The following is a 21417-nucleotide window of genomic DNA, read 5'->3' on the forward strand; positions in this document are numbered from 1 at the left end:
AGGCACTCCTGTTTTGATCCTTCTGTGACAGCCCCCTCAATCTTACCTCCTTCAGGCCCTTACCAAGTCTAGGAAGAGAAGTATCATTCTAGAGATAAATTTATAACAAGGAAAGAGAAATCGTGTTTGTTTTTTATTTTTTTAATGTTTATTTATTTTTGAGACAGAGAGAGACAGAGCATGAATGGGGGAGGGTCAAAGAGAGAGGGAGACACAGAATCCGAAGCAGGCTCCAGGCTCTGAGCTGTCAGCACAGATCCCGACGCGGGGCTAAAACTCACGGACCGTGAGATCATGACCTGAGCTGAAGTCGGACGCCCAACTGACTGAGCCACCCAGGCGCCCCGAGAAATCATGTTTTTTAAATAAAGTTAATTTTTTTTAAGTCTCACTAACCAGTAAAGTTCTTAATAGTCATATCCAATCTCCTAGACTTAGAATGTCTCCATGTACCTTCTCCTCTACTTCAAACAAGGACACTTAGGAAAGAAACTCAACATTTTTGTACTGAATTAAAATTACTTTTCTATTCTCTACTAATTATCGAAATTGCAGTATTTCCTTTCATTGGTATTGTATTTAAGGTAATTAGTGTTGCATCAAATAATCTTTGGTGAGCTTGCCATTTCTGTCTTGTGAAATGTTTTAAATCAAAGAACAAAATTGAATTCAGTGTTGAGATCCCTTTTTAATTGATGAAATAAAGGACAGATGACAGGGAAGTCTGGGAAAAGGCTCATTCAGGCGGCAAATAGGATGCAGATAATAAAATACTAACCGGGATAGAACAAAGGATGTAAAGCTGGATACTGGTACTTGTAGCACTTAAGAAACATAGATACAATCATAAATGAAAGTCATACTTTTGAAGGGCAGTGATTTAAAAACTATGTACATTATGAAACATCCCTGTGTATGAATGTAAAGATAGAGATTCAAATCCATGTATTGTTATGTCCCATTATTTTTTACTTTCTTCATTTAGGTTTCATATTACTGGAACATGTTTCGTATTACTGGAACATGTTTTGCCATTACTAAAACATTTTTTAACTTTGAGTTAGTGTTTTTGTTTTGCTGTAGAGCATGTGCTCATGGGAACTGCCACTTGCTTGCTTAGGATTTAAGCCTTGTTTTAAGAAACCTGTCCTGTAAGCTTCTTCATGTCCTAGAAGAGTATTAATTTCTTAAGATTTCATATTATATAACCAAATAGCAAATTAGCTACAGTGAGAATATGGCACAATATGTAAAAGATATGCTAATGTTAGATTAATAATCAAATTCATATTGGAAATACATTTAGAAAAAAGCTGTTCTTGCAGAATTTTGCCCAGATTCCCTGTAATTGCTGAATTTCTTAAGACAGCATTTCAAAAATTGACTGAACATGAAGCATTTTAAATTGTAGCAGCCTCAGCAAATTTGCAGCTTTCTTTTCTTTTGGATAGTTGGATGGCTATGACCAAATAGAATTCGCTCTAAGTGTATGTATGTGTGCATACACATATATATATATACATACATATATGTGTGTGTGTGTGTGTGTGTGTGTGTTTTCTCTACTTGTGAATATGTTCTTGTGTGTATAAATGCATGTATAAGTCATAATCTCATGAATGCAGGGCCAGCTGAATGACCCTAATAATAATTACATTAGCTGATATTTACTGCTCTGAATTCTAGACATTATGCTCTGCATTTTATATATACTATGTCATTGAATCCTTATAGAAATCCTTTAATGTGTGTACTAGTATTCCCATTTTTCAAATGAGGAAAATAAGGCCCAGAGACTTTAGCTAACTTGCCCACAATTGTCCAGCTAGTGAGTTTGGGAGATGATATTTGAACCCGGAATCATAGTTTTAGATTCTTCCCTCTTAACGAATACTGCCTTTTAGCATATGGTATGTAGTATGTAGTATGATATCCAAGGACATTTACATTCTTCAGTATTTGTATAATGTAAGGAAAGCAAGACAGCAAAGTCATTAATATTATTTTCGAACACAGACTGCTTATGCTCAGCGTCAACACTTATAATGGTAGACACTCAACTATATCAAATATATAGCTTTTTTTTTACTAGAAGTATATTCTGAGTCAATAGGACTCTAGTAATATAAGTGTATATTGGCCCATGTAGAATCTTAGAAAGAAGTAGGTGGAAAAAAAGAAAATAAACAAAACCCAGTAGCTTTGTAAGACTAAATGTAGCAAAAAAAATAATAATAATTTAAAATAAGCCTTCATGCAAACTAAGCCAGACATGATTTCTCAGATCTGAGGCCCTGTCTCCGCCCCCACCACCACCCCCACCTGAAGCATGTTGCCATAGAGAGTGGCTCTTGTACTTCGCAGCACTCCGGATTGCAGTGTAATTATAGGCTGGACGATAGGGAGGCTAGAATGTCCCTTGCCTGTTGATACAGAATATTGTCATTGCTCCTAAATATTTGGGTCCCTTTTACTTTCTAATCATCAAAATGTTAGTTAGCATCATATGTTAGATACAATTACCTGAATAATATATTGTCATCTCAGTAGATTATTTTTTTCTGAATAAGCATATTCCAAATAAAACATATTCAGAAGCCTCTGGAGAGTAGCAGATTGCTGATTATTACCTTGTTCCCTGTCTTCTTTCCACCTTGTTTTTTTTTAGTTGTAATGATCTTAAAAAGTATGAAATGATTAGATTTTGAATTTTAAAGAAGGATAATTAAGAGAGATTAAATTTTGGAAGTTTTTAAACAGCAGAATCAAATGTAACATTAAGGAAGGATGAGTCTGTTATGGGATGAAACATGGTGCAGAGTAGAACCTTTCTATGCTGTTGCTGTTATTTTATTTGAGTTCCTTCATTATTTATTTAGGGTGGTAGAATTTTTTCATAAAGTGGCAGTTTTAGGCAGTTTTTCCCTCTTCATATCACAAAGCAGATATGGTCTTGGTATTTTGCTTTAGCTTTATATGTTTGACCACTACTGTGAAATTCCAAAGGTTATGTTGTGCGATGGCAGTTTCTGAACATGGGCGTTGACATTTATCATACTAGCAACAATGCAAGTTGGTGGTGCCTGACACAGCCAGCTGTTTTGTATGTGTGTATTTCTAATTATTTTAGCATTCACAGCGTGTGGTATTTTCACATTTTTCAGTAAAGGACTTATTGCATTCAGTGCATTCTTAAGTTACATTGTTAGTGTTGTTTCTCTATTAAAATAAAGCAGGCATTACTGGTTTATGCAAATTCCAAGTGAGTGCAGAGCCTGTGATTTTAGGTTTTATTTTATTTTTCATTAGAGTAAAACGAGAACCATTCAATTTTTTTTAGAGTTATCTGACAAGCCTTTCTGTTTACAAAATGAAATGTTTATTTAAAGGCTTTTTTTGGGTCCCTTTTTACAAGAGAATATCACAATACATCTCTAGAGAAAAGGATGCTCAGTCAGCATCTTTTGATTTCTATCCTTTTGCTTAAAGCCAGAATTGTAATTGATGTATGATAGGATCTTTACTTTTCCCTGACTGGTTTAGCTCTGTTTGTTTCCTGTTATGTTTTCCTTTAGAACTTACTTAGAAAGTGAGTTCATTTCCAAGTTGAAGCCTGTTTTTTGTTTTTTTTTTCCATACTGAATAGTACCTGGAAGTATTAAACTTGGTTGGTGCCATGTACTCTGTGTAGCTTGGGTGTGTTGGACATTATATACGTGGACAGCTGAAAGGTATATTCCTTCATAGTAGACTCATTTACACTTGCCATCTTCTTATGTTTTGATAACGTGTGTTCCTGGCTTGGAAATTACAGGGTTTAAACTTGTTCAATGAGATATTCCATTAGCATTTCAAAGTATAGCTAAGACTTGGTTAGTTGGAAGTACCTCAATGATATCATCCCCCTAAAATGAATCAAGACTAATACGTTAAGACATTACATAATGTCAGTGTCAAAATAATGCAATGTTATAGATTGATCAACAGGGCTGCCTCTAGCTAATTGAGACCTTTGGTGTGAAGTAGAAAAAGCCACCTTTTGTAATTTATCACAACGAAATAAAATCTCCCTTTTAGGGTACCCTTGTGAAGAACAAACCTCCCACCACCATCTAAAGTGACTCTCCTAGTCTCATTTTCTTAATCTATTATGTGGCTTTCTATTGTCCAGGCCTTGGGATATCCAAATTTATATAATGATAAACTAAGTTACATTTAACTTCTGTGATATTTGTAGCAGGGTATAAAACAGGAATTTTCTTGTTCTTCTGGAATTTTAGCTAAAGCTCAAAACTGAGGACAATGGGATACACGTATACCTGTTGTAAAGAGAGGTGCCAGACACAACCTCAAAGGACTTAGTGAAAGAAGCCTAGACAGCCCTTGATCATGGATCAATAGTTGATATAAAAAAATAGCTCAAGATTTATTTGGAGGAGTATTAACCAAGGAGATTTTATTAAAGTGTATAGAGCTCTGCTACATCCTCTCTCTTGGTGAAAGGAGGCACAGTCTAAGTGAGAGAAAGACTCGGACAGAAACATTCATGAAGGATGGGATTTTATATGTATGTATGTATATATGTATGTATATGTATGTATGTATGTGTATATACATATATATGTATATATGTATACATATATATATTTCTCATTTATATTTTATATGTTTATTTTTATTTGTATTCACACACCTACATATATACATATGTACATACACACTTTTACATGTGTGTGTATATATATGTGTGTGTGTGTGTGTGTATATATATATATACATATATAGTTATAACTAGATGATAAGTACATAGGTAACGTTATCTATATAACTAGATAATGTATGCCATCGAAATCTAGCAGTTGGCCTCCTGCCTCCCCAAAGATTGTAATTCTGTGACTGTGGTAATACTGGATGAGACAACTTTGACCTATTATTCACCTCCTTTTCAACTCCCAATCCTGGGGAGCCCAGATATGGAGGAAGAAAATGGAGGAAGAGTAAAATCAGGAATCTGTTAACTAATGTAGTTTTTGACCCGAAGCATTGGTGTGATCTGGGAGAGCAGAAAGAAGGCTTTATAGTCAAACTCATGTTTTTAAGCCTGAAAAATGAGACTGTGTAAATACTTGAAGATGACCCGAAAAGCTGTATGTTGTATGTAAAGTATTGTCCAGAAATGGAAAAGGGAAATTGGTCAGAACACATATGAAGGCAACATTAGGAGAATAAAGTTATTTCTTGATTGTTCCATGCCAATCTCTGCCTTTTGAATAAACCAGTAATATAATTTACAGAGAAATAGATGAGAGCTTTTCTATTTTTATTAAAATTATTTTTATGAGTTTTTTATTTACACTTAGTAAATATTTACTGAGCACCTAGTATAGCCCATATCATCTTCTAGTCACTGGGAATATGTTAGTGAACAAAAAAAAGATGAAAATCCTTGTCTTTCATAGAGTCTGTATTCTAGGTTGGGGAAGAGAAGAGAAAATGACATTACACAGTATAATATACTTTCCATGGGAGGAGAATAAGGCATAGTGGGTGTTAGGGATGGAGAATATGGTGGGAAATGCAGTGTAAGAGTTTGTGACCTGAATGTTTGTGTCCCCCACATTTCATAAATTGAAATCTTCGATTTGATGGTATTTGAAGATGAGGTCTTTGGAAGTGTTAGGCCAATAGGGCCGTGCCCTCCTAAACGCGGTTAGTGTTCTTACAAAAGAGACCCTACCACAGTTCCCTAGCCCCTGTCTGCCTCGAGAGGATACAAAGAGAAGCCCATGGTCTAAAGGAGGGGCCCTCACAGGTTCACACTGGCACTGTGATCTCAGGCCTCCAGCCTCCAGACTGTGTAGAATGAATTTCTGTTGTTTACAGGTTACCCAGTCTGTGTTACCTTGTTCTAGCAGCCCAGATGGGCAAAGGCAATGAGTAGACTCAAGTATATGAGGAAATGAACCATTCAGATGCCTGAGGGAAGAGCGTACATGCACAGAAAAGAATTCATGCAGAGGCTCTGAGGCAGAAGTGTTACTGGAGTGTTAAAGGAACCTTCCCTAAAGGGCTCAAAATGCTCAGAACTGCTGGGAAGCTTGTCCAAGGTGTGGGGTGCAATGTACTGCATGCAGTGGAGCCTTATAGATGTATGCCGAAGAAGTGTGTAAAGACAGAGTACACTTATTTCTTGGAAGACACCCGGCGCTTTCTCTTTGCGAGGCCTCTTTCACATCTCCAGTGCACAAGTACCAGTGTGGTCACTGTAGGCTGTGGGAAGAGACTGGGGTTGTACAGCTGCCTTTTGCTTTGGCCATAAATCCCCTGTTCCTAATAAACCCTTGGCAATCATTTCGGGGAATTCTTTTCCATTTCTGTAATCTTCCTAGTCTTTTTTTCCAGCTACCCTGGCTATTTATTCCTTGAACCGCCAAAGAATTTTCCTGATAGGGGTCTCAATACTGTTTTTTAAACTGATTGGAGATTCTGCCATCTTCACGTGGCTGGTTCTTCTTGTCATTTGGATTTCCTCTCAACTGTCACCCCCCAAGAGGTTTTCCTTCCCACCCCAGTTATTCTCCCTCATCATCCTGGCATAATTTTCTTAGTACTTGTGTGTGTGTGTAAAACTATGATGTTTATTTTCTGTGATTCCTTGTCAGTCTTTTGCTAAAATGTGAAATAATGAAGACAAAAATGTTTTTGTCTTATTCATTGCTATGGATCAGCAGTGCGTATACCGGACTACAACAGTAAGTCCTCAAAAAATGCATTCGTTACAGAATGAGTAAATTAGATAGATATAATTAACATTTATTGAATATTTACTATGTGCTACAAATAGTGTTAAATATTGTTCTGTGATTTCGTATTTAAAACATCTTACCAACACTGTCGTCTCTGTTTTATAGGGACATTTTGCCCAAGTAATTTACCCAGCCTTACTCAGCTGGTTAGTTAATTCTTTCTCTGCCTCTGCAACCTTGCCCTTACCCAGTGCACCACACAGTCAGTAAGATGGCTCCGCGCCAGTCCCTGTTCCTCTACAGATCCTCACATTATAAGCCCTCTGCTGGGCAGTGGTTAGACTCATTTATCTGGTGAGGTGAGGACCATTGGGATAGGTGCGTAGTAGGTCTCGAAGGTTAGTGCCCTCAGCCCGAGTTTAGCTCAGTCATCTTTGTTTTGTCTGGTACATTGTTTAAAAACAGGAAGACTCACCTAAAAATCTAGTTGTGTCGCATCTGTTGAGTACTTACTGCCTCTTCCAACGGGATATGTGCTTTCCCACTCACTTCCGCGTCCCACTGTCATTGTCTCACCCCAGCCGATGTGCTCCAAAAAAGTACTGCACATTTTTCAAGGGATTGTGAGGAGACATGCAGCATATGTGTGAGTGGTGGATGTGCCCGCCGTTGCGGAAATAGAGTTATGTAACCAAACAACCCATGAACGACTAGCTTCGTTACTTGCAGGACGAACACCCTACAACAAGAAAACAGGGATCGCTATTAATACAGGAACCATTGTACTACAGCCAGCCTCATGGACATGACAAGTGCCAGAGTTTTCTTGTTTGGAGCCCACACGATCCCAAGTCCCTCACTTAGCACGGTTTGCCTCTACCTCCATCCACATTTTGATCTGCTTGGAAGGTGTCCTTAGTGTCCAGAGTCAAATAAATCCTGCTTTCTGGGAAGTGAATTGGAATCTGCAAGTTAGCCTAAAGTGACCATGAATCTAGTAAATGTGATCAAGATGCTCCTTCTAATAACTGAACTGTGGTACTCCTTGAGTTTGCCTCATAGCCTGCTGCTTCACTGCTGTCACTGGCCTTGCAGTAAACAAAGACTTCCCAATTTTTGTTTATCTGCCCGTAGAAATGTTACTTGGGGTCAAATATAATGCATGTTTTTCAGAAGTAAAACAGGAAAGTGTGCATATTTTAAATACACTTAAAATAATTTTTTTAATTGGGGACATTTAGTTTTGGTCACCGAGAGACATTGTTTCATTTCAGTATTTAAAAATACTGTGTTAAGAAATATTCATTCAAATTTCTGTGTACGTATTTATTTTAAAAAATCATTGAAATGGTCTCAATACTGATTAGTATTCCTTTTTCCCTACCTTGGCTGCACCTTGACGCTCTGGGTGGTGCTGGCATGGCCGGTGGTGGTGGTTCTCTTCCTCTTGCCTCCCCCTCCCCCTCCCCGTCGTGGTCGTCCTCCTCCTCCCCCTCCTCCTCCCCCTCCTCCTCCATCTCTGTCATGTGTGCTGTCTGTCCCGCTGCTAATTTTTCTATAGTAGAGTCCTCTCAGGACAAAATGTTTATTACTTTAGTTATTATCTACCAAAAATGCTATGAAAAGACATGGCATCTTTAACTTTATGATTCCAGTTCTAGGTAGCACCTGTGTTTAATCTCTTTTTCTTAAGCGGTATTTTCAAATATATACCTATCCACCCTAACATAAAATGAATATTTTTTAAAATACTCACTTGGATTGCGAAGGGAAATAGTCGAAATCTATGATGTATAGACTCCTAAAAATTAATCATTCTTTGTACACAGGTTATTGTTTTGTGAAGTCTTACGTAGTAGGCAAAAATGGTGTTGATTGTAATTTGAGGCACTGTGTTGCCTCATTCTGTTTTGTTATTGGATTGATAGGTTAATGTCTATAAAGGGCTTTGAGCTTTTACACCAGGCTATAGACATTTATGCAGTTATGTACACCTTGATGAAAAAAAGTAGTAAATGTCCTAAATATTTTATGGCACACATGTTCTCATTAAATATATTATTGACAGCAAGCAAAAGGTGAGGAGGAGGGCATTTTATTTGGGTTTGATCTCTTGTCCCCACATGGTGCCTCGTATTTGACAAAAGCCCAGGAGATGTAGGAATTGAAGGGAAGTTGCTTGTGTTACTAATAGCCAACAGTATCGTTTGTAATAGACTCCCCCAGCCGCTCGCTTTGCCATCTGGTTCTAAATCTCATCTGAATCTGCTTTCTCTCATTTAAGTGGTGTTTAATTTTTCACTTCTGTAATTATTTGATTGCTAAATCTTATGGTCTACAAGTTGGACATTCAACTAATACCCTTTGCAAATACAGTGACATTGTTTCTGACAGCAGGGGATATATAGTCAGTGCAGTATTTTAGGAGGTTGTGACAACTTCTGGTCGAAGAACATTAATCAAGTAACTGAGTTGTTATAAAATTGGTAGAAATGACACAGAAGCCAGGAATAAAAATGTTTGAGACTGTCTGTGGTCAGCCTTTTAACCTTTTGAGGAATTTTAGCCTCCCTGTAACTGGGAATTTAATGTCTCTTCAGTTTCGTGTGCTGAATACCCTTTTTATTACAGGTAATTTTCTGTGTAAAGCGATCCACTGGATAAGCTGTATTTCAGAACTTTTAAATGTCTTTTATTACATTATCATCGCTGTGGTTGATTCATTTATGAAACACAAAGCACTCCCATTTGGAGAGATTTATTCTCGTATCAATTTTTTTTTTCCTGGATTTGCCAGAACGCCGTCATGTTCGTGTTCTGAAGGTTAATGCCCAAAGTCAAGCAGACAGAAGCCGAGTGCTGCAAGGTTTCCAAGATTAGGACTGATTCCCTTCACAGAAATAAATGATTCCTGCCATGTTCAGTGATTTTGTGCAGCGCTCCCCACGGCTGAGTGAGTGCATCAATACTGTAGTCCTTACCTGCTGTACATACTGATGACACTCGGTGTTAACTTGATTGACTGAGCAGTGCACTGGAGAGGACGCACCTGCAAGAGAAGTGCAGACACATATATTTTTATCCTGGTCTTGAAACATTTATTTTGCATTTATTTTACTTGGGAGCCATGGCTTCAAGTTCCATGGGCTCCCAAGCCATGCTGCCGAGGTAGAACAAACCTTTAAGTGCTGCTTTGTTTTCAGAATTATACCCCAAAACGCTCTCAGGTTGATACCCTTTGCCAAAGCCTGATTTTATGCTTTTGAGGGAAAATGACATGAAAATGACATTAAGAATCAGGATAAATTAGTGACTCTGTGGAATTTAAGTCTCTTAAGAGGTGGTATCTAGTGGTGGGCAAATGGACCGTTGAATTCGATCATGAGAAATCATTTTGGCTATAGTTTTATGTTATATTTTATTATCATGTTTTGTAGGCTTTGAGGCAGCAGCAGAAAAGAAGAAATGGAGTCTCAATGATGGTAAACAAGACTGTTCCTCGTGTTGTTTTGACACCATTAAAGGTGTCTGATGAGCAGTCGGATTCGCCTTCAGGTAAAGAGCTCAAATATTGTATGCTTGGCCAGTTTCTGCCCGAAGGAGACTTCCTCACTGTGAGAGATGGCACAGATTTGCTCTGCAACTGAATAATATTCCTACTTGAGGTTTCATTTTAATTTTTTTATACTTTTGACTCTTTCAGTGATTCAAACCTAACAGGGCATTTTGTTCTTAAGAAAATAAAAGGCACCAGCTCGTTCATCATCAAAGGACTTCATTTGCTGATGTCAATAGGTGCAAGAAAATGTGTGGGACTGCTAGGTGGATTTTTTTGTTGTGGCTTTGGCTTTTGTTTGAATGTTGAACTTTAATGGTGGACCCCATGCTGGTGTGTAATGCCATCAAAAGCAGTTCTTCCGTGAGTGTGAATTTGTTTTTCAGTCTTCGGCAAAATCGGGCATCCTTTATTAGTTTCTGTGTTCTGGGAACATTCTTCTCACCTCAGCGCAGCCCTGACCTTTTCTTCTAATTTACCTTCTGTCACTTTATCAGCTATGTACCATTCTATTTATTATAGGTTGATGTGTGTATTTTCTGTTCCTGTTTCAGCATAAAGTTATTTCTAGAGGTTTGCTCTCTCCTTCTCTTCAAGCCTCTCTTCTGCCTTCATGTTTCTGTCTCTGTCTTGCATGGTCTCTAAATGGTATAGTATTGTTGAAGCTTATTCGTGTGTTTTTACAAAAGATCTGAGTGTTTCTTTTAAAAGCTATCAGATCAGAGAACGTGTTTTTGACTCCACTATTAGGCCATCTGTTCCTGCTTTTTGTTCTGTTTGATTGATTTATTGGGCTTTTCTCTTTATATCCAGTAGAGGAATCAGATTGTGGCCAAAGGTAGTGAATTAACTTATAGAAAAGGAGATTATATCTATGGTTTTTGAAACAATTTTAGATTTTTCTTTTCAAGGACAGCAAGAGGAAGATAATGACATAATAACTATTTCCTTTTTTAGGCTCCGAATCTAAAAATGGTGAAGCAGACAGTTCAGATAAAGAAATGAAACATGGGCAAAAATCTCCCACTGGAAAACAAACAAGTCAGCACTTAAAACGATTAAAAAAGTCTGGTTTGGGTGAGTGTTCAATAGCCTATGACATTTCACGTTTTAGAGATTTGTATCTTTTTCAGTGAAATTACAGAAAATTCTTAGGACATTTTTTTAATGGATAAACAAGGAAACTTAAAATTCTTTCTAGTTTATTTAAACCAAAAAAGATACTAAATAAGAAAATACAGTTCCAACAGATTGGTCTTAAGTGTATTGCTGAATCTGTACACGATATTATTGGGTGAAGCAGAGGCTAAAGGTTGGAGATTTAAAACGATCTGTGTATTCAAGAAATTATCTGCCAAGTCATGATTTTATCTCCTATGCCATGTTTTGTTCCTGCAGCCGGGTTTCAGTTTATTGGGATATACTGTATTGGGGGAAAAAGACAACTTTCTGTAAAGAGTTCATTGAACCATAGAGGACATTGTCAGTGGGGTCCTGCTGCAGTAAAACTGCTCTGCCTCGCTTGTCATCTGTGCTGCTTGAAATATTCAGCAGTGCCTGTCGGAAAAACAGCGTAAAACTGCCGACAAGTGTGGGAGACACAGTCCCTGGGTCCTGAGACTCAGCACCAGGTTTTCCTCTGCAGATTTCCTTCCTGATAACTTTCACCAGGAATTCAACAGCAGCATTCAGGGAAGACGTAATATGAGAATGAAAAAGATGAAAAAGAAAACACATCTGGGGCTGAACATTGTAATTCTCTACCGAATCTGCCTTGTTGGATGTCTGGACCTAATGGCTTCTTTCTTTCAGTTATTTCACCTCTGAGCAAGGGTAACGATAATGACCTGGATCTTTGTAATGTTTTGTAAAATGGTTGGTAGAAACTACAAAGTTACTGACCCGAACTTTTTTATTGGTTCTGCCACTTACTTTCTTGGCAACTTAGGGTAATTCTTATTTGCAGTTCATGTGTTTATAGAATTCAAGCAAGTGTTTAACTTTATAACTTGATTCTATATTTACATATAGAATAAAGTTCAGGTTAGTAACTTTGTAGGAAAGGTTTATTGATCTGGGTTTATTGATTGCCTATCAATCATATATACCAGGAATTTTGCTAAGTCCTGGGAGCGAGCTTGCTTTCTCTCTCTCTCTCTCTTTCTTTCTTTCTTTCTTTCTTTCTTTTTAACTTTTTAAAGTAATCTCTCCGCCCAACATGGGGCTCAAACTCATGACCCCAAGATCAAGAGTCTCATGCTCTAAACAACTGAGCCAGCCTGGCACCCTGTTGCTTTCAATAAAAAGTCTTTGAATAGGATTTATATATCTTCAGATAAGATCTCTTTGGGGAAGCAGAATTTATTTTTGTTTTACATTCTTGGCGTGTAGTATAATTACCTCTTTTGCATTATTTCCAAGGCTAAATAATTTTATAATTTTTGTGTAGCCCCAATGCATGAATATGTGTTTGTGTATAACCTCAGTTACGTATATACTGATGGGTTTTTGTTTGTTTGTTTGTTTGTTTTCTAGTCTTTTGGGTATTGTAAAGTTTGTAATTTAATAGAAGTAGTTTCTAAAATAGAAAACTATACTGGGAGAGTGACATGTAAAGAATGTACTAAAAAAAAAAAGTCATGTTATTGTATCGTAAGTAATTTAAAAGTCAGTGACCTTTAGTTAAAAATGGCCTGCTACCAACCTCAGTAAAGCCAATGCCATATCATGAGTTTAAGAAAATTCAAGGCACAGGGGCCACCCTATTTAATTACTTAGCTAACTTCAGTACTGGAAGTCAAGTGGAGTGTGTATTAGGTGATCAGGATCCTGTCAGGTGTTCAGGTCTTTAGTCAGGATCTCTTGTATTCCGGCTATTGTTACCTAGAAGCCCTACATGGCAGTAAACATCTTACATGTTAAAAATTGTGTTGTCAGAATATTTCAGCTGGCTTGTTAGCAAATTACAAAGGTGATAAAGAAGACCACCGAGTTCTTTTTAACCTTTTTTTTAAGACTGCAAAATAGTAGAATAATGAAGCTACATCATTGAAAGAATGTAGAAGTGAAATAATATTCACTGCCCATATTTAATGCCATGGTCTAGGTATTTTGACAGAAGTTATCTCATTCAATACTGCCTTCAGTTATGTACAGTGGAATTATGTTCATTTTTCAGCTGAAGAAGCTGAGGCCCCAAGGGTTAAGGAGGCTTCTCGTAAATGACATGGCTAAGATAAAAGCCAAGACATAGCTAACTCCAGAGTCTAAACCGTTATGTTGGGTATCTGAATGTCAAATCATCTAGCCCGTACTCTGGACTTGACCATTATGTTGGCTATCTATGTCAAATCATCTAGCCCGTGCCCTGGACTTGACCATTATGTTGGGTATCTGAATGTCAAATCATCTAGCCCATACTCTGGACTTGACCATTATGTTGGCTATCTATGTCAAATCATCTAGCCCGTGCCCTGGACTTGACCATTATGTTGGGTATCTGAATATCAAATCATCTAGCCCGTACTCTGGACTTGACCATTGTGTTGGCTATCTATGTCAAATCATCTAGCCCATGCCCTGGACCTGTAGGCCCCACTGAGGAGCAGCAGGACACTCTGTGACAGGATGAGTCTGCTGTCAGTGTTCAAATGCAGCTACACTAGTTACACATGAAGCGAAAGCTAGCCACTCTTAAGACATCCTGGCTGATCCTGTAAAATCAAGCAGATGGAGGAAGAAGATAGCACTTAAAATTAAGTCAATTAAGGTAAAAAACTGTCAAAAATAAGCTGATTACAGGGAAAGAAAGGTGACTGATGCCTAACCAGCAAACAGGGTGAAATAGCTTATCCTGTGCAAGTGAAGTCAGCAGTGCTATGAAGCCTCCTGTAAAATAAACAGTGAAAAAATGTAAATGAAATAAAAGAAAGAGCCTTAATGTAACCATTTCTAGACAATGACCCACGTCTTTTTAAGAAAGTAATGTTTTGGGGGCGCCTAGGTGGCTCAGTCAGTTGTCGATTAAGTGTCTGGCTTTGGCTCAGGTCATGATCTCACAGTTCATGAGTTCAAGCCCGGCATCGGGCTCTGCCCTGACACCATGGAGCCTGCTTGGGACTCTTCCTCTCCCTCTCTCTCTGCCCCTTCCCAGCTCTCATGCATGCTGGCTCTCCCTCAAAATAAATAAAAACTTTAAAAAATATTTTTGATGTTCTGTGACTTTAGGAATCTTACAGAGTAAAAGATTCTCCACGCTGTGAAGCATTTCAGAATCAGGATGGTATTGAATAGTTCTTCAGGCATATTTATTTGCATTTTGCTCTTCCCTCTTTGCCGCTAAGTTGTTAATTCCTTGGGAATAGGGACCTTCATGTCTGTCTTTGAGGTCCTCACACACCCATTATATGCCTCTGGTTTAGCAGGTGCTGGATAAGGTTTGAGTGGATTATTTATAAGTAGCTGAATGGGTTTGTAAGTTTGGATGAATGAGGCATCCTACAGGCTTCAGCATACTTACATATCCTTCAATAAAAATGGTCCTGTGCTCCTGGGGTTCCGGTCATTCTTGTAGAGTTGCAGAACCAGTGCAAGGAAAGATGAACCCAGCCAACACCCAGGAGCCAGCCAGACAGGAAGAGCGTTTTCCCCATCAGAGCTAGACTTCTAATTCATACAGTTTTAGACATTTAGTTTTAACTATCTTTGCCTTCTCTAGGTGGCAGTAAATGTATAAAACTCCTGTTGCTATCATTCTGAATTAAAACAAATGGTGTAAGTCTGTTCTAACTTAAAGTAAATCCAGTCCAAATCCAGTCTCAATTGTCATCCTTATCGTGAGATTTCCTTAGCAGGATATACAGTTCTTCTGATTGTCCCCTAGGTGCTTCCTTTTGCTGTCTGGCAATTACTTAACTAGTCAAACTACAAGATAGTCACCCTATTCAGGTATAGATGTCTCCTGGGTCTTGGAAGCTCATGCATGTAGCCCCGGGCACAAGGGATTCTGGTGTGCTTCCCTGAGGACACGGCAGTAAGAAAGCACCATAGACCTCTGTCAGGTCCCTTCATATGCCAGTTTCCCTGGAGACAGTTAGGAGCCCACAATAAAAAATAATTGAGCTTTAGTATCCCTCAGTCATTCTAGTTCTTCTGATAGTGAGGTTGAAGGTTTTTTGTTTTAAATGTTTTTTTTTTTTTTTTTAGTGTTTGTTTTTGAGGGAGAGCATACGTAAGCTAGCAGGGAAAGGGCAGAGAGGGAGGGAGACAGAGAATCCGAAGCAGGCTCCAGGCTTTCAGCACAGCGTCCAGTGGCAGGGCGTGAACTCATGAACGGTGACATCATGACCTGAACTGAAGTCAGATGCTCAAACCAACTGAACCACCCAGGCACCCCAGTGTTGAAACTTTTATGAGAAATTTATCATGGGGCACCCAGTGGCTCAGTCAGTTAAGTGTCTGACTCTTGATTTGGGCTCAGGTCATGACCTCACAGTTGTGAGATCAATCCCCACTTCAAGCTCTGTGCTGACAGCACAGAGCCTGCTTGGGATTCATTTTCTCTCTCTCCCTTTCTCTCTCTCTCTCTCTCTCTCTCTCTCTCTTTCTCTGTCTCTCTCTCTTTCCCTCCCCCCCCCCCCCGCCTCTTTCTGTTTCTCTCATGCACTCTCTCTCAGAATAAATAAGTAAACTTAAAAGAAATGCATCACTCAGAATGGGAGGCCATTACTTGCGACTTAGGGGTTTTTTTTTGTCTTCTCTTGGTTATTTTTTGTTCTTGACCATGGTTATGTATGAAAATTTTGAGAATATTTCCTGAGTATCTCTCTGATGGAATAGACGCGATAACATGGTGAGTTGGCACAGGTGGAAAAAATATTGGCACTTTGTCTAGGCCTTTGTCTTCTTCGCTGTGTTGGGAGAGCCTGTGTTTCCTGCTCCCGGGAGTAATGGCTTCATTAAGAAGAGGTCATATACTTCTTAGGGCCTGGTGCTTTAGGAGATGTTTCTGGTGTATGCTATGTTCCGTGGTTGGGCTGCTGTTTCTCTGAGGTCAGTCCTTTGGAGAACGTCTCCTTGCCTGCAGTGGGCAGTGTTTGGACCTTGTCCAGAATGTGCCAGATCTTAACTAGGTGTGTTCTGGTCTGCCTGTTAAGAGGCCTAATCTGTTGCCACTAGAGTTGAAGCTTTACAGCAGTCTGTGGTGAGCAGGCTTGGTAGGAGTTTGTGCTGGTCTTCTGGGGGAGGAACCTGCTGCTCTGTGTCTCACACTCATTTGCCCTAGTAAAGAAGCACCTGCAGAGTGCAGGGGGACAGGGCTTGGTTTAAGTGGCTCTGGCCTCCACTGTGGGTGCTGGGCTGGTCGCTATCGTTCGGTCATGCTGATGGGCAGGGGAGAAGAATGGCACCAGCCCTCTCCATTGTCCCCGGTGCGTTCACACCCGCCACTGTCTGAAAAGTCCTCACTGGAGAGCAGACGGTCTCCCCTCGTGAGTCCCAGGGATCTGAGACATTTGTGTCAGGGCCGTCTGCTCGCTTAGCAGCACAGTAAACCCATGTTTTATCAGACCTGCTGGTGAGTTTCAAAACTCCAAACTTTAGGGATCCAGCGTGGCTCAGACCGTGCTGGTCCTCTGGGGGAAGGTCATGCCACTGAGGAGCTGAGGCTGGTTTATCCTAGAAGGGCAGTCACACCAACACGCAGGAGCTTGGAGTTCAGAGGAAAGCACAGCAAAAAGCCCGAGTCCAGCTTAGCCACCCTCAGCAGGTATCACTATGCCTGTGCCAATGAATGGGGCAGCACGATGGTGCCTGCCAGTTCTTTTGCCCCCTGTGTGGCAATGCCACCTCTCCCAGATGCACTCCAAGAAGGGGAAACATCTTGCCCAGTGTGCCCCAGGGGATCCTCAGACCGCATCATCTACTCCTGGGCTTCTGCCTGCCTTCTCCACAGAAGCACTGCAGTGCCTGCTGGCTCCATACCATCCATGGTGCAGAACTCTGAAACTCCAGTCTTGGAGCTCTGCTGGTTGTAAACACTGAAGATAAGCAGCCCCTCTCATTTTCCAGTCAGTGGCATTGGAGAAGAGTTTTCCTTGTGTGAGCCCCTGTGCGATGCTCCCTCTGTCTTTTTCTCTGTCTCCTCTCTCCGTGATCAGGGCTCCCTCCTCTCCGCAGTACCCATGATCCTTTTCTCCCCCAAATCACATCTCCTCACCACCTACCCTCCACCATGTGGCCTCTTCTCTCCTCCTGGTCATGCAGCTTGTTCTGTAGGTCCTTAGGCAGATTTCCTGGGTGTTCAGAATGATCCAGTTATTTATCTAGCAGTGTTCAAGTTATGAGGCAAGCATAGAGTCCTCCTACTACTCTGGCATCTTAACTCGAGTTCTAGAGGCTGAAAGTCGGAGATCAAGGTGCCAGCAGAGTGGGATGAAGGACCTCTTCTAACTCAGATTTCTCTTATCCTCACCTGGTGGAAGAAGGTGATTTTACATTGCTTAATGTGTATCTACAGCCAGAGATCATCTTAGAAAAACTGTATTAACCATTTTAATTAAAAGTGCTAAATTTAATTAATTTTAGCTGAATAATAAAAAGAACAGAAATAAAACCAAAAAAACAAAATTGCTAAACATCGCCACAAGATACGTTCATTGCTACAAGTTGTCTCCAAAGATATTAAACTCTGAAAAACTGATTTTTTTGATTACTCGTTATAATTTCGGACAGTATAGTATAAAGGACAGGGGAATAATTATAGTCCCTCCTACTCCATATTTTTGTTAGCTTTATTATTTTTAAACGTCAACATTGTTAACATTTATATTCTGTTTTTTAACAATAATCCCCATAGTTTTTTAATGTCGGTACTATGTTTTAATAGATTCAGTGCTACTCGATAGACTTTTGTATACAATTGCCTCATTTGTGAAGTTTACATTGCATCACATTGTAGATGATTAGCTTTTGTCCTCTGATAATTTCTCTCCATCCCCTCTACCTTACACTGACTCTTTGAACGCCTGTTTTTATTCTCTGTGCTCTTTTAGAATCATTCCTCTCTTATTTCTTTGCGACAATAAAGAACTCTTTCATTTTGAACTTTTTGTATTTCTTTGGGCAGTGCCTCTTCCAACGAAAGACCCTGGTCTGCTTCTTGCATGTGCCTCTTCCCTCTGGGTTAGTGTTATGTCTGTGTCTCTGTGCATTTTATGCATAAGTTCTCTGTGGGTTCCCTTCTTCGAAATAGGAGTCTTTAAGCCGACAGACTACCCATTGATCAACTGCTCCAGTCAGCAGCCTTTACTCAGATTGGTGGTCTTTGAACTCCCCTTGGGCAAAATTAATAGAGAATTTCCCTGACCCGATTGGATGTATTTCCCCATGATTTTTATCATGCGGCCAGCCTAGTGTCTTTGTGTATGTCATAGACTCTCACTTTGGCAGTTTGGCGACTGATGCTTCTCATCCCTCCTTCTCCAGACTGCAGCTACTTTATAGTCTCTAGTGTCCAGGAATTAGACACTAAAATGACATCTTTTTCTTCCTCTGAATGCTGTAGGGAGATGAGGTACCAGCTTTAATGAGATAAGACAATCAGATATAATTGGATTGTTCTTAAGCCAATTAAGAGTAAGTGTGTAAGGATAATTAAAATGGAATTAAACATCCTGTATGGCTACAAATTTAGCAAGAAGTTTCTCTGCTCTGTCTTTGTTCCAAAATTATAGAACATATTCTTGCTTAGTTGGACATCTTTGAAATAGATCTTTTGGGTTTGTCATAAAAGATTATATACCTCTCTGAATCTTCCTTCATCAATGATATTCTTGAAGATTTTGAACCATACTAAATAGTAACCAACCACAAAGGTCCTGCTTCTCATATTGCTTATAACATGGTTCAAAGTCTTATAATTCTCTCATTTCCCCAACCTTCCTCCCAGTCAGAATCACTCTTGGTAAATGACCTCAACTCCTTCATATGAGAATATGTAGGCCATAAATGGGAATTAAGTAGACTCCTTTCCTATATTTGTCACCCTTTTTGTCTCTAGGTTTTATTTTTGCCTCTGTTGCTGACAACAGAAACTTCTCCCTAATTCTTTTCTCCTTGTGGACTTTTTGTTTTGTTTTGTTTTAATTGTAAAAGACCAAACATACAGAAAAATACAGATACAGTACGAATAAAGCAGACATCTATATACCTATCTCCTTGACTAAATAAATGTCAGATTTGCTTTAGATTTTTTTAAATGATACAACTTTTGTACCTTTTTTGTGTCTTTGTAAGTGGGGTTGGCTGAATATTTGTTCTCTTATACTGGCCTTGTTCTTTTTTTTTTTTTAATGTTCGTTTATTTTTGAGAGAGACAGAGACAGAATTCGAGTGGGTTAGAGGCAGAGAGAGAGGGAGACACAGAATCTGAGGCAGGCTCCAGGCTCTGAGCTGTCAGCACAGAGCCCGACGCGGGGCTCGAACTCACGAGCTGTGAGATCATGACCTGTGAGATCATGACCTGAGCCAAAGTCAGACACTCAACCGACTGAGCCACCCCTGCGCCCAGTTATTTTTTTAAGTTTATTATTTTGAGAGAGAGAGAGAGTGCGCGAGAGCAAGAGAGCGAGCAAGCAGGGGAGGGGCACAGAGAGGGAGAGAGAGAATCCCAAGCAGATTCCACACTGTCAGCGTGGAGTCTGACACAGGGCTCAGACTCACGAACCATGAGATCATGACCTGAGCTGAAACCAAGAGTCAGATGCTTAACTGACTGAGCCATCTAGGCACCCCTGTCCTTATTTTGGAATAAAGCTTATATTAACTTCATGAAGTGAATTGGAAATCTTTGTTTCTTTACCTATTCCCTGGAATATGTACAAAATGAAGTGCTAAGAGAGCTCCTTAATGTTTTGGTAAAAGTCATCTTTAGAGCTGTTTATGTGTTTTGTGTGTATGTGGGGTAGGGGAGGTTGCCTAATTATCCATTTTTTTAAAGGGTTTTGCAAATTTATTCAGGATTTCTATTTTGAATTGGAGTATTTATAAACTTAAAAATAGTTAGTCTTCAAAGATATTGGATAAAGTCATAGTATTATACCACTTAACACCTCTTTTTCATTATATCTGCCTTGTATGCTATATCTAGATTTATGGCCCTACCTTTCATTCCTCTTTATTTATTTGATCTCTCACCAGAAGTATATCTATTTTATTAGCCTAATAAAAAAAAAAACAAAACGAGACATAAAACCCTTTTTTGATTGTTTATGGTCTTCATTGTCCTTCTGTTTCATGAATGTATACTCTTATTTTTGTAATCCTTTTTTTTCAAGTTTTTGCATAGTTCATTTGTACACTTAACTTTGAATTTTCAATTCTTTTTCTATTCTATAATTGGTAAAATTTACCTTTAAATCGAGCTGTGTTTCACAAATTTTGGCACTGTCATTTAGAATCCAAATTTTTTCTAATTTCCATTGAATTGTTTTTCTTTTACTTATGAAATACTTAAAAGTATGCTTTTGAATGTCCAAATAATGGGTATGGGAGGATTGGAGAGTTGCTGTGTTTGTGTTATTGCTACCTAATTAGATGAAGTTTTATATTGTTCATCAGTATTTGTGGAGACTCATAGGTCAGGTTTGTTTGTTTTACTGTTCCTTGAGTGCTGACAAAACATTGCTTTCTCTAACAGCTCAGTGCAGTGACCTATGTTAAATTCATTAGTTCAACATTGATTATTGAGTTGTTAAAGTTCTCTGTATTAAGACAAGTTTTTTTGTCTGATGTCTCAGTTTCTGGTAGGAGATGTTAAGACTTCTCACTAGCATTGTGTAATGGCACTTTCTCTTTTTAATTCTCTCAGTTTTAATTTTTGAATGATGTGCTGCTTAAATGGATGCAGATTTAAGGTCATTATATCTTCTCAGTGAATTACTCCTTTTATACTTAAGGAGTGATCTTTCTCATCCCCAGTAAGGTTTTCTACCTTTGTGTATCTTGTCTGATGTTAATATTGTTGTATTATTTTGTTGTTTTGAGTCTCTGGCTAGTATGTCTTTATTTCATTTTCATCCATTCCTCATGATCATTAAGTATATTTCTTGTAAGCAT

The 21417-nt window shown here is 38.9% G+C and overlaps 1 protein-coding gene across 2 annotated transcripts in view; it reads left to right on the forward strand.

The window, feature by feature from the left end:
- The window catches only part of ASXL3 (ASXL transcriptional regulator 3), a 175049-nt gene that overhangs the window by 85668 nt on the left and 67964 nt on the right, over positions 1–21417 (forward strand). For both annotated transcript variants that reach the window (XM_042962698.1, XM_042962699.1), the window contains exons 7-8: positions 10184–10301; positions 11260–11379. In XM_042962698.1, the coding sequence (XP_042818632.1) occupies positions 10184–10301; positions 11260–11379 (238 nt within the window). The remainder of the gene's footprint in view (positions 1–10183; positions 10302–11259; positions 11380–21417) is intronic.

The sequence above is a fragment of the Panthera tigris genome, chromosome D3 (genome assembly GCF_018350195.1).
Source record: "Panthera tigris isolate Pti1 chromosome D3, P.tigris_Pti1_mat1.1, whole genome shotgun sequence".
Taxonomy (NCBI): Eukaryota; Metazoa; Chordata; class Mammalia; order Carnivora; family Felidae; genus Panthera; species Panthera tigris.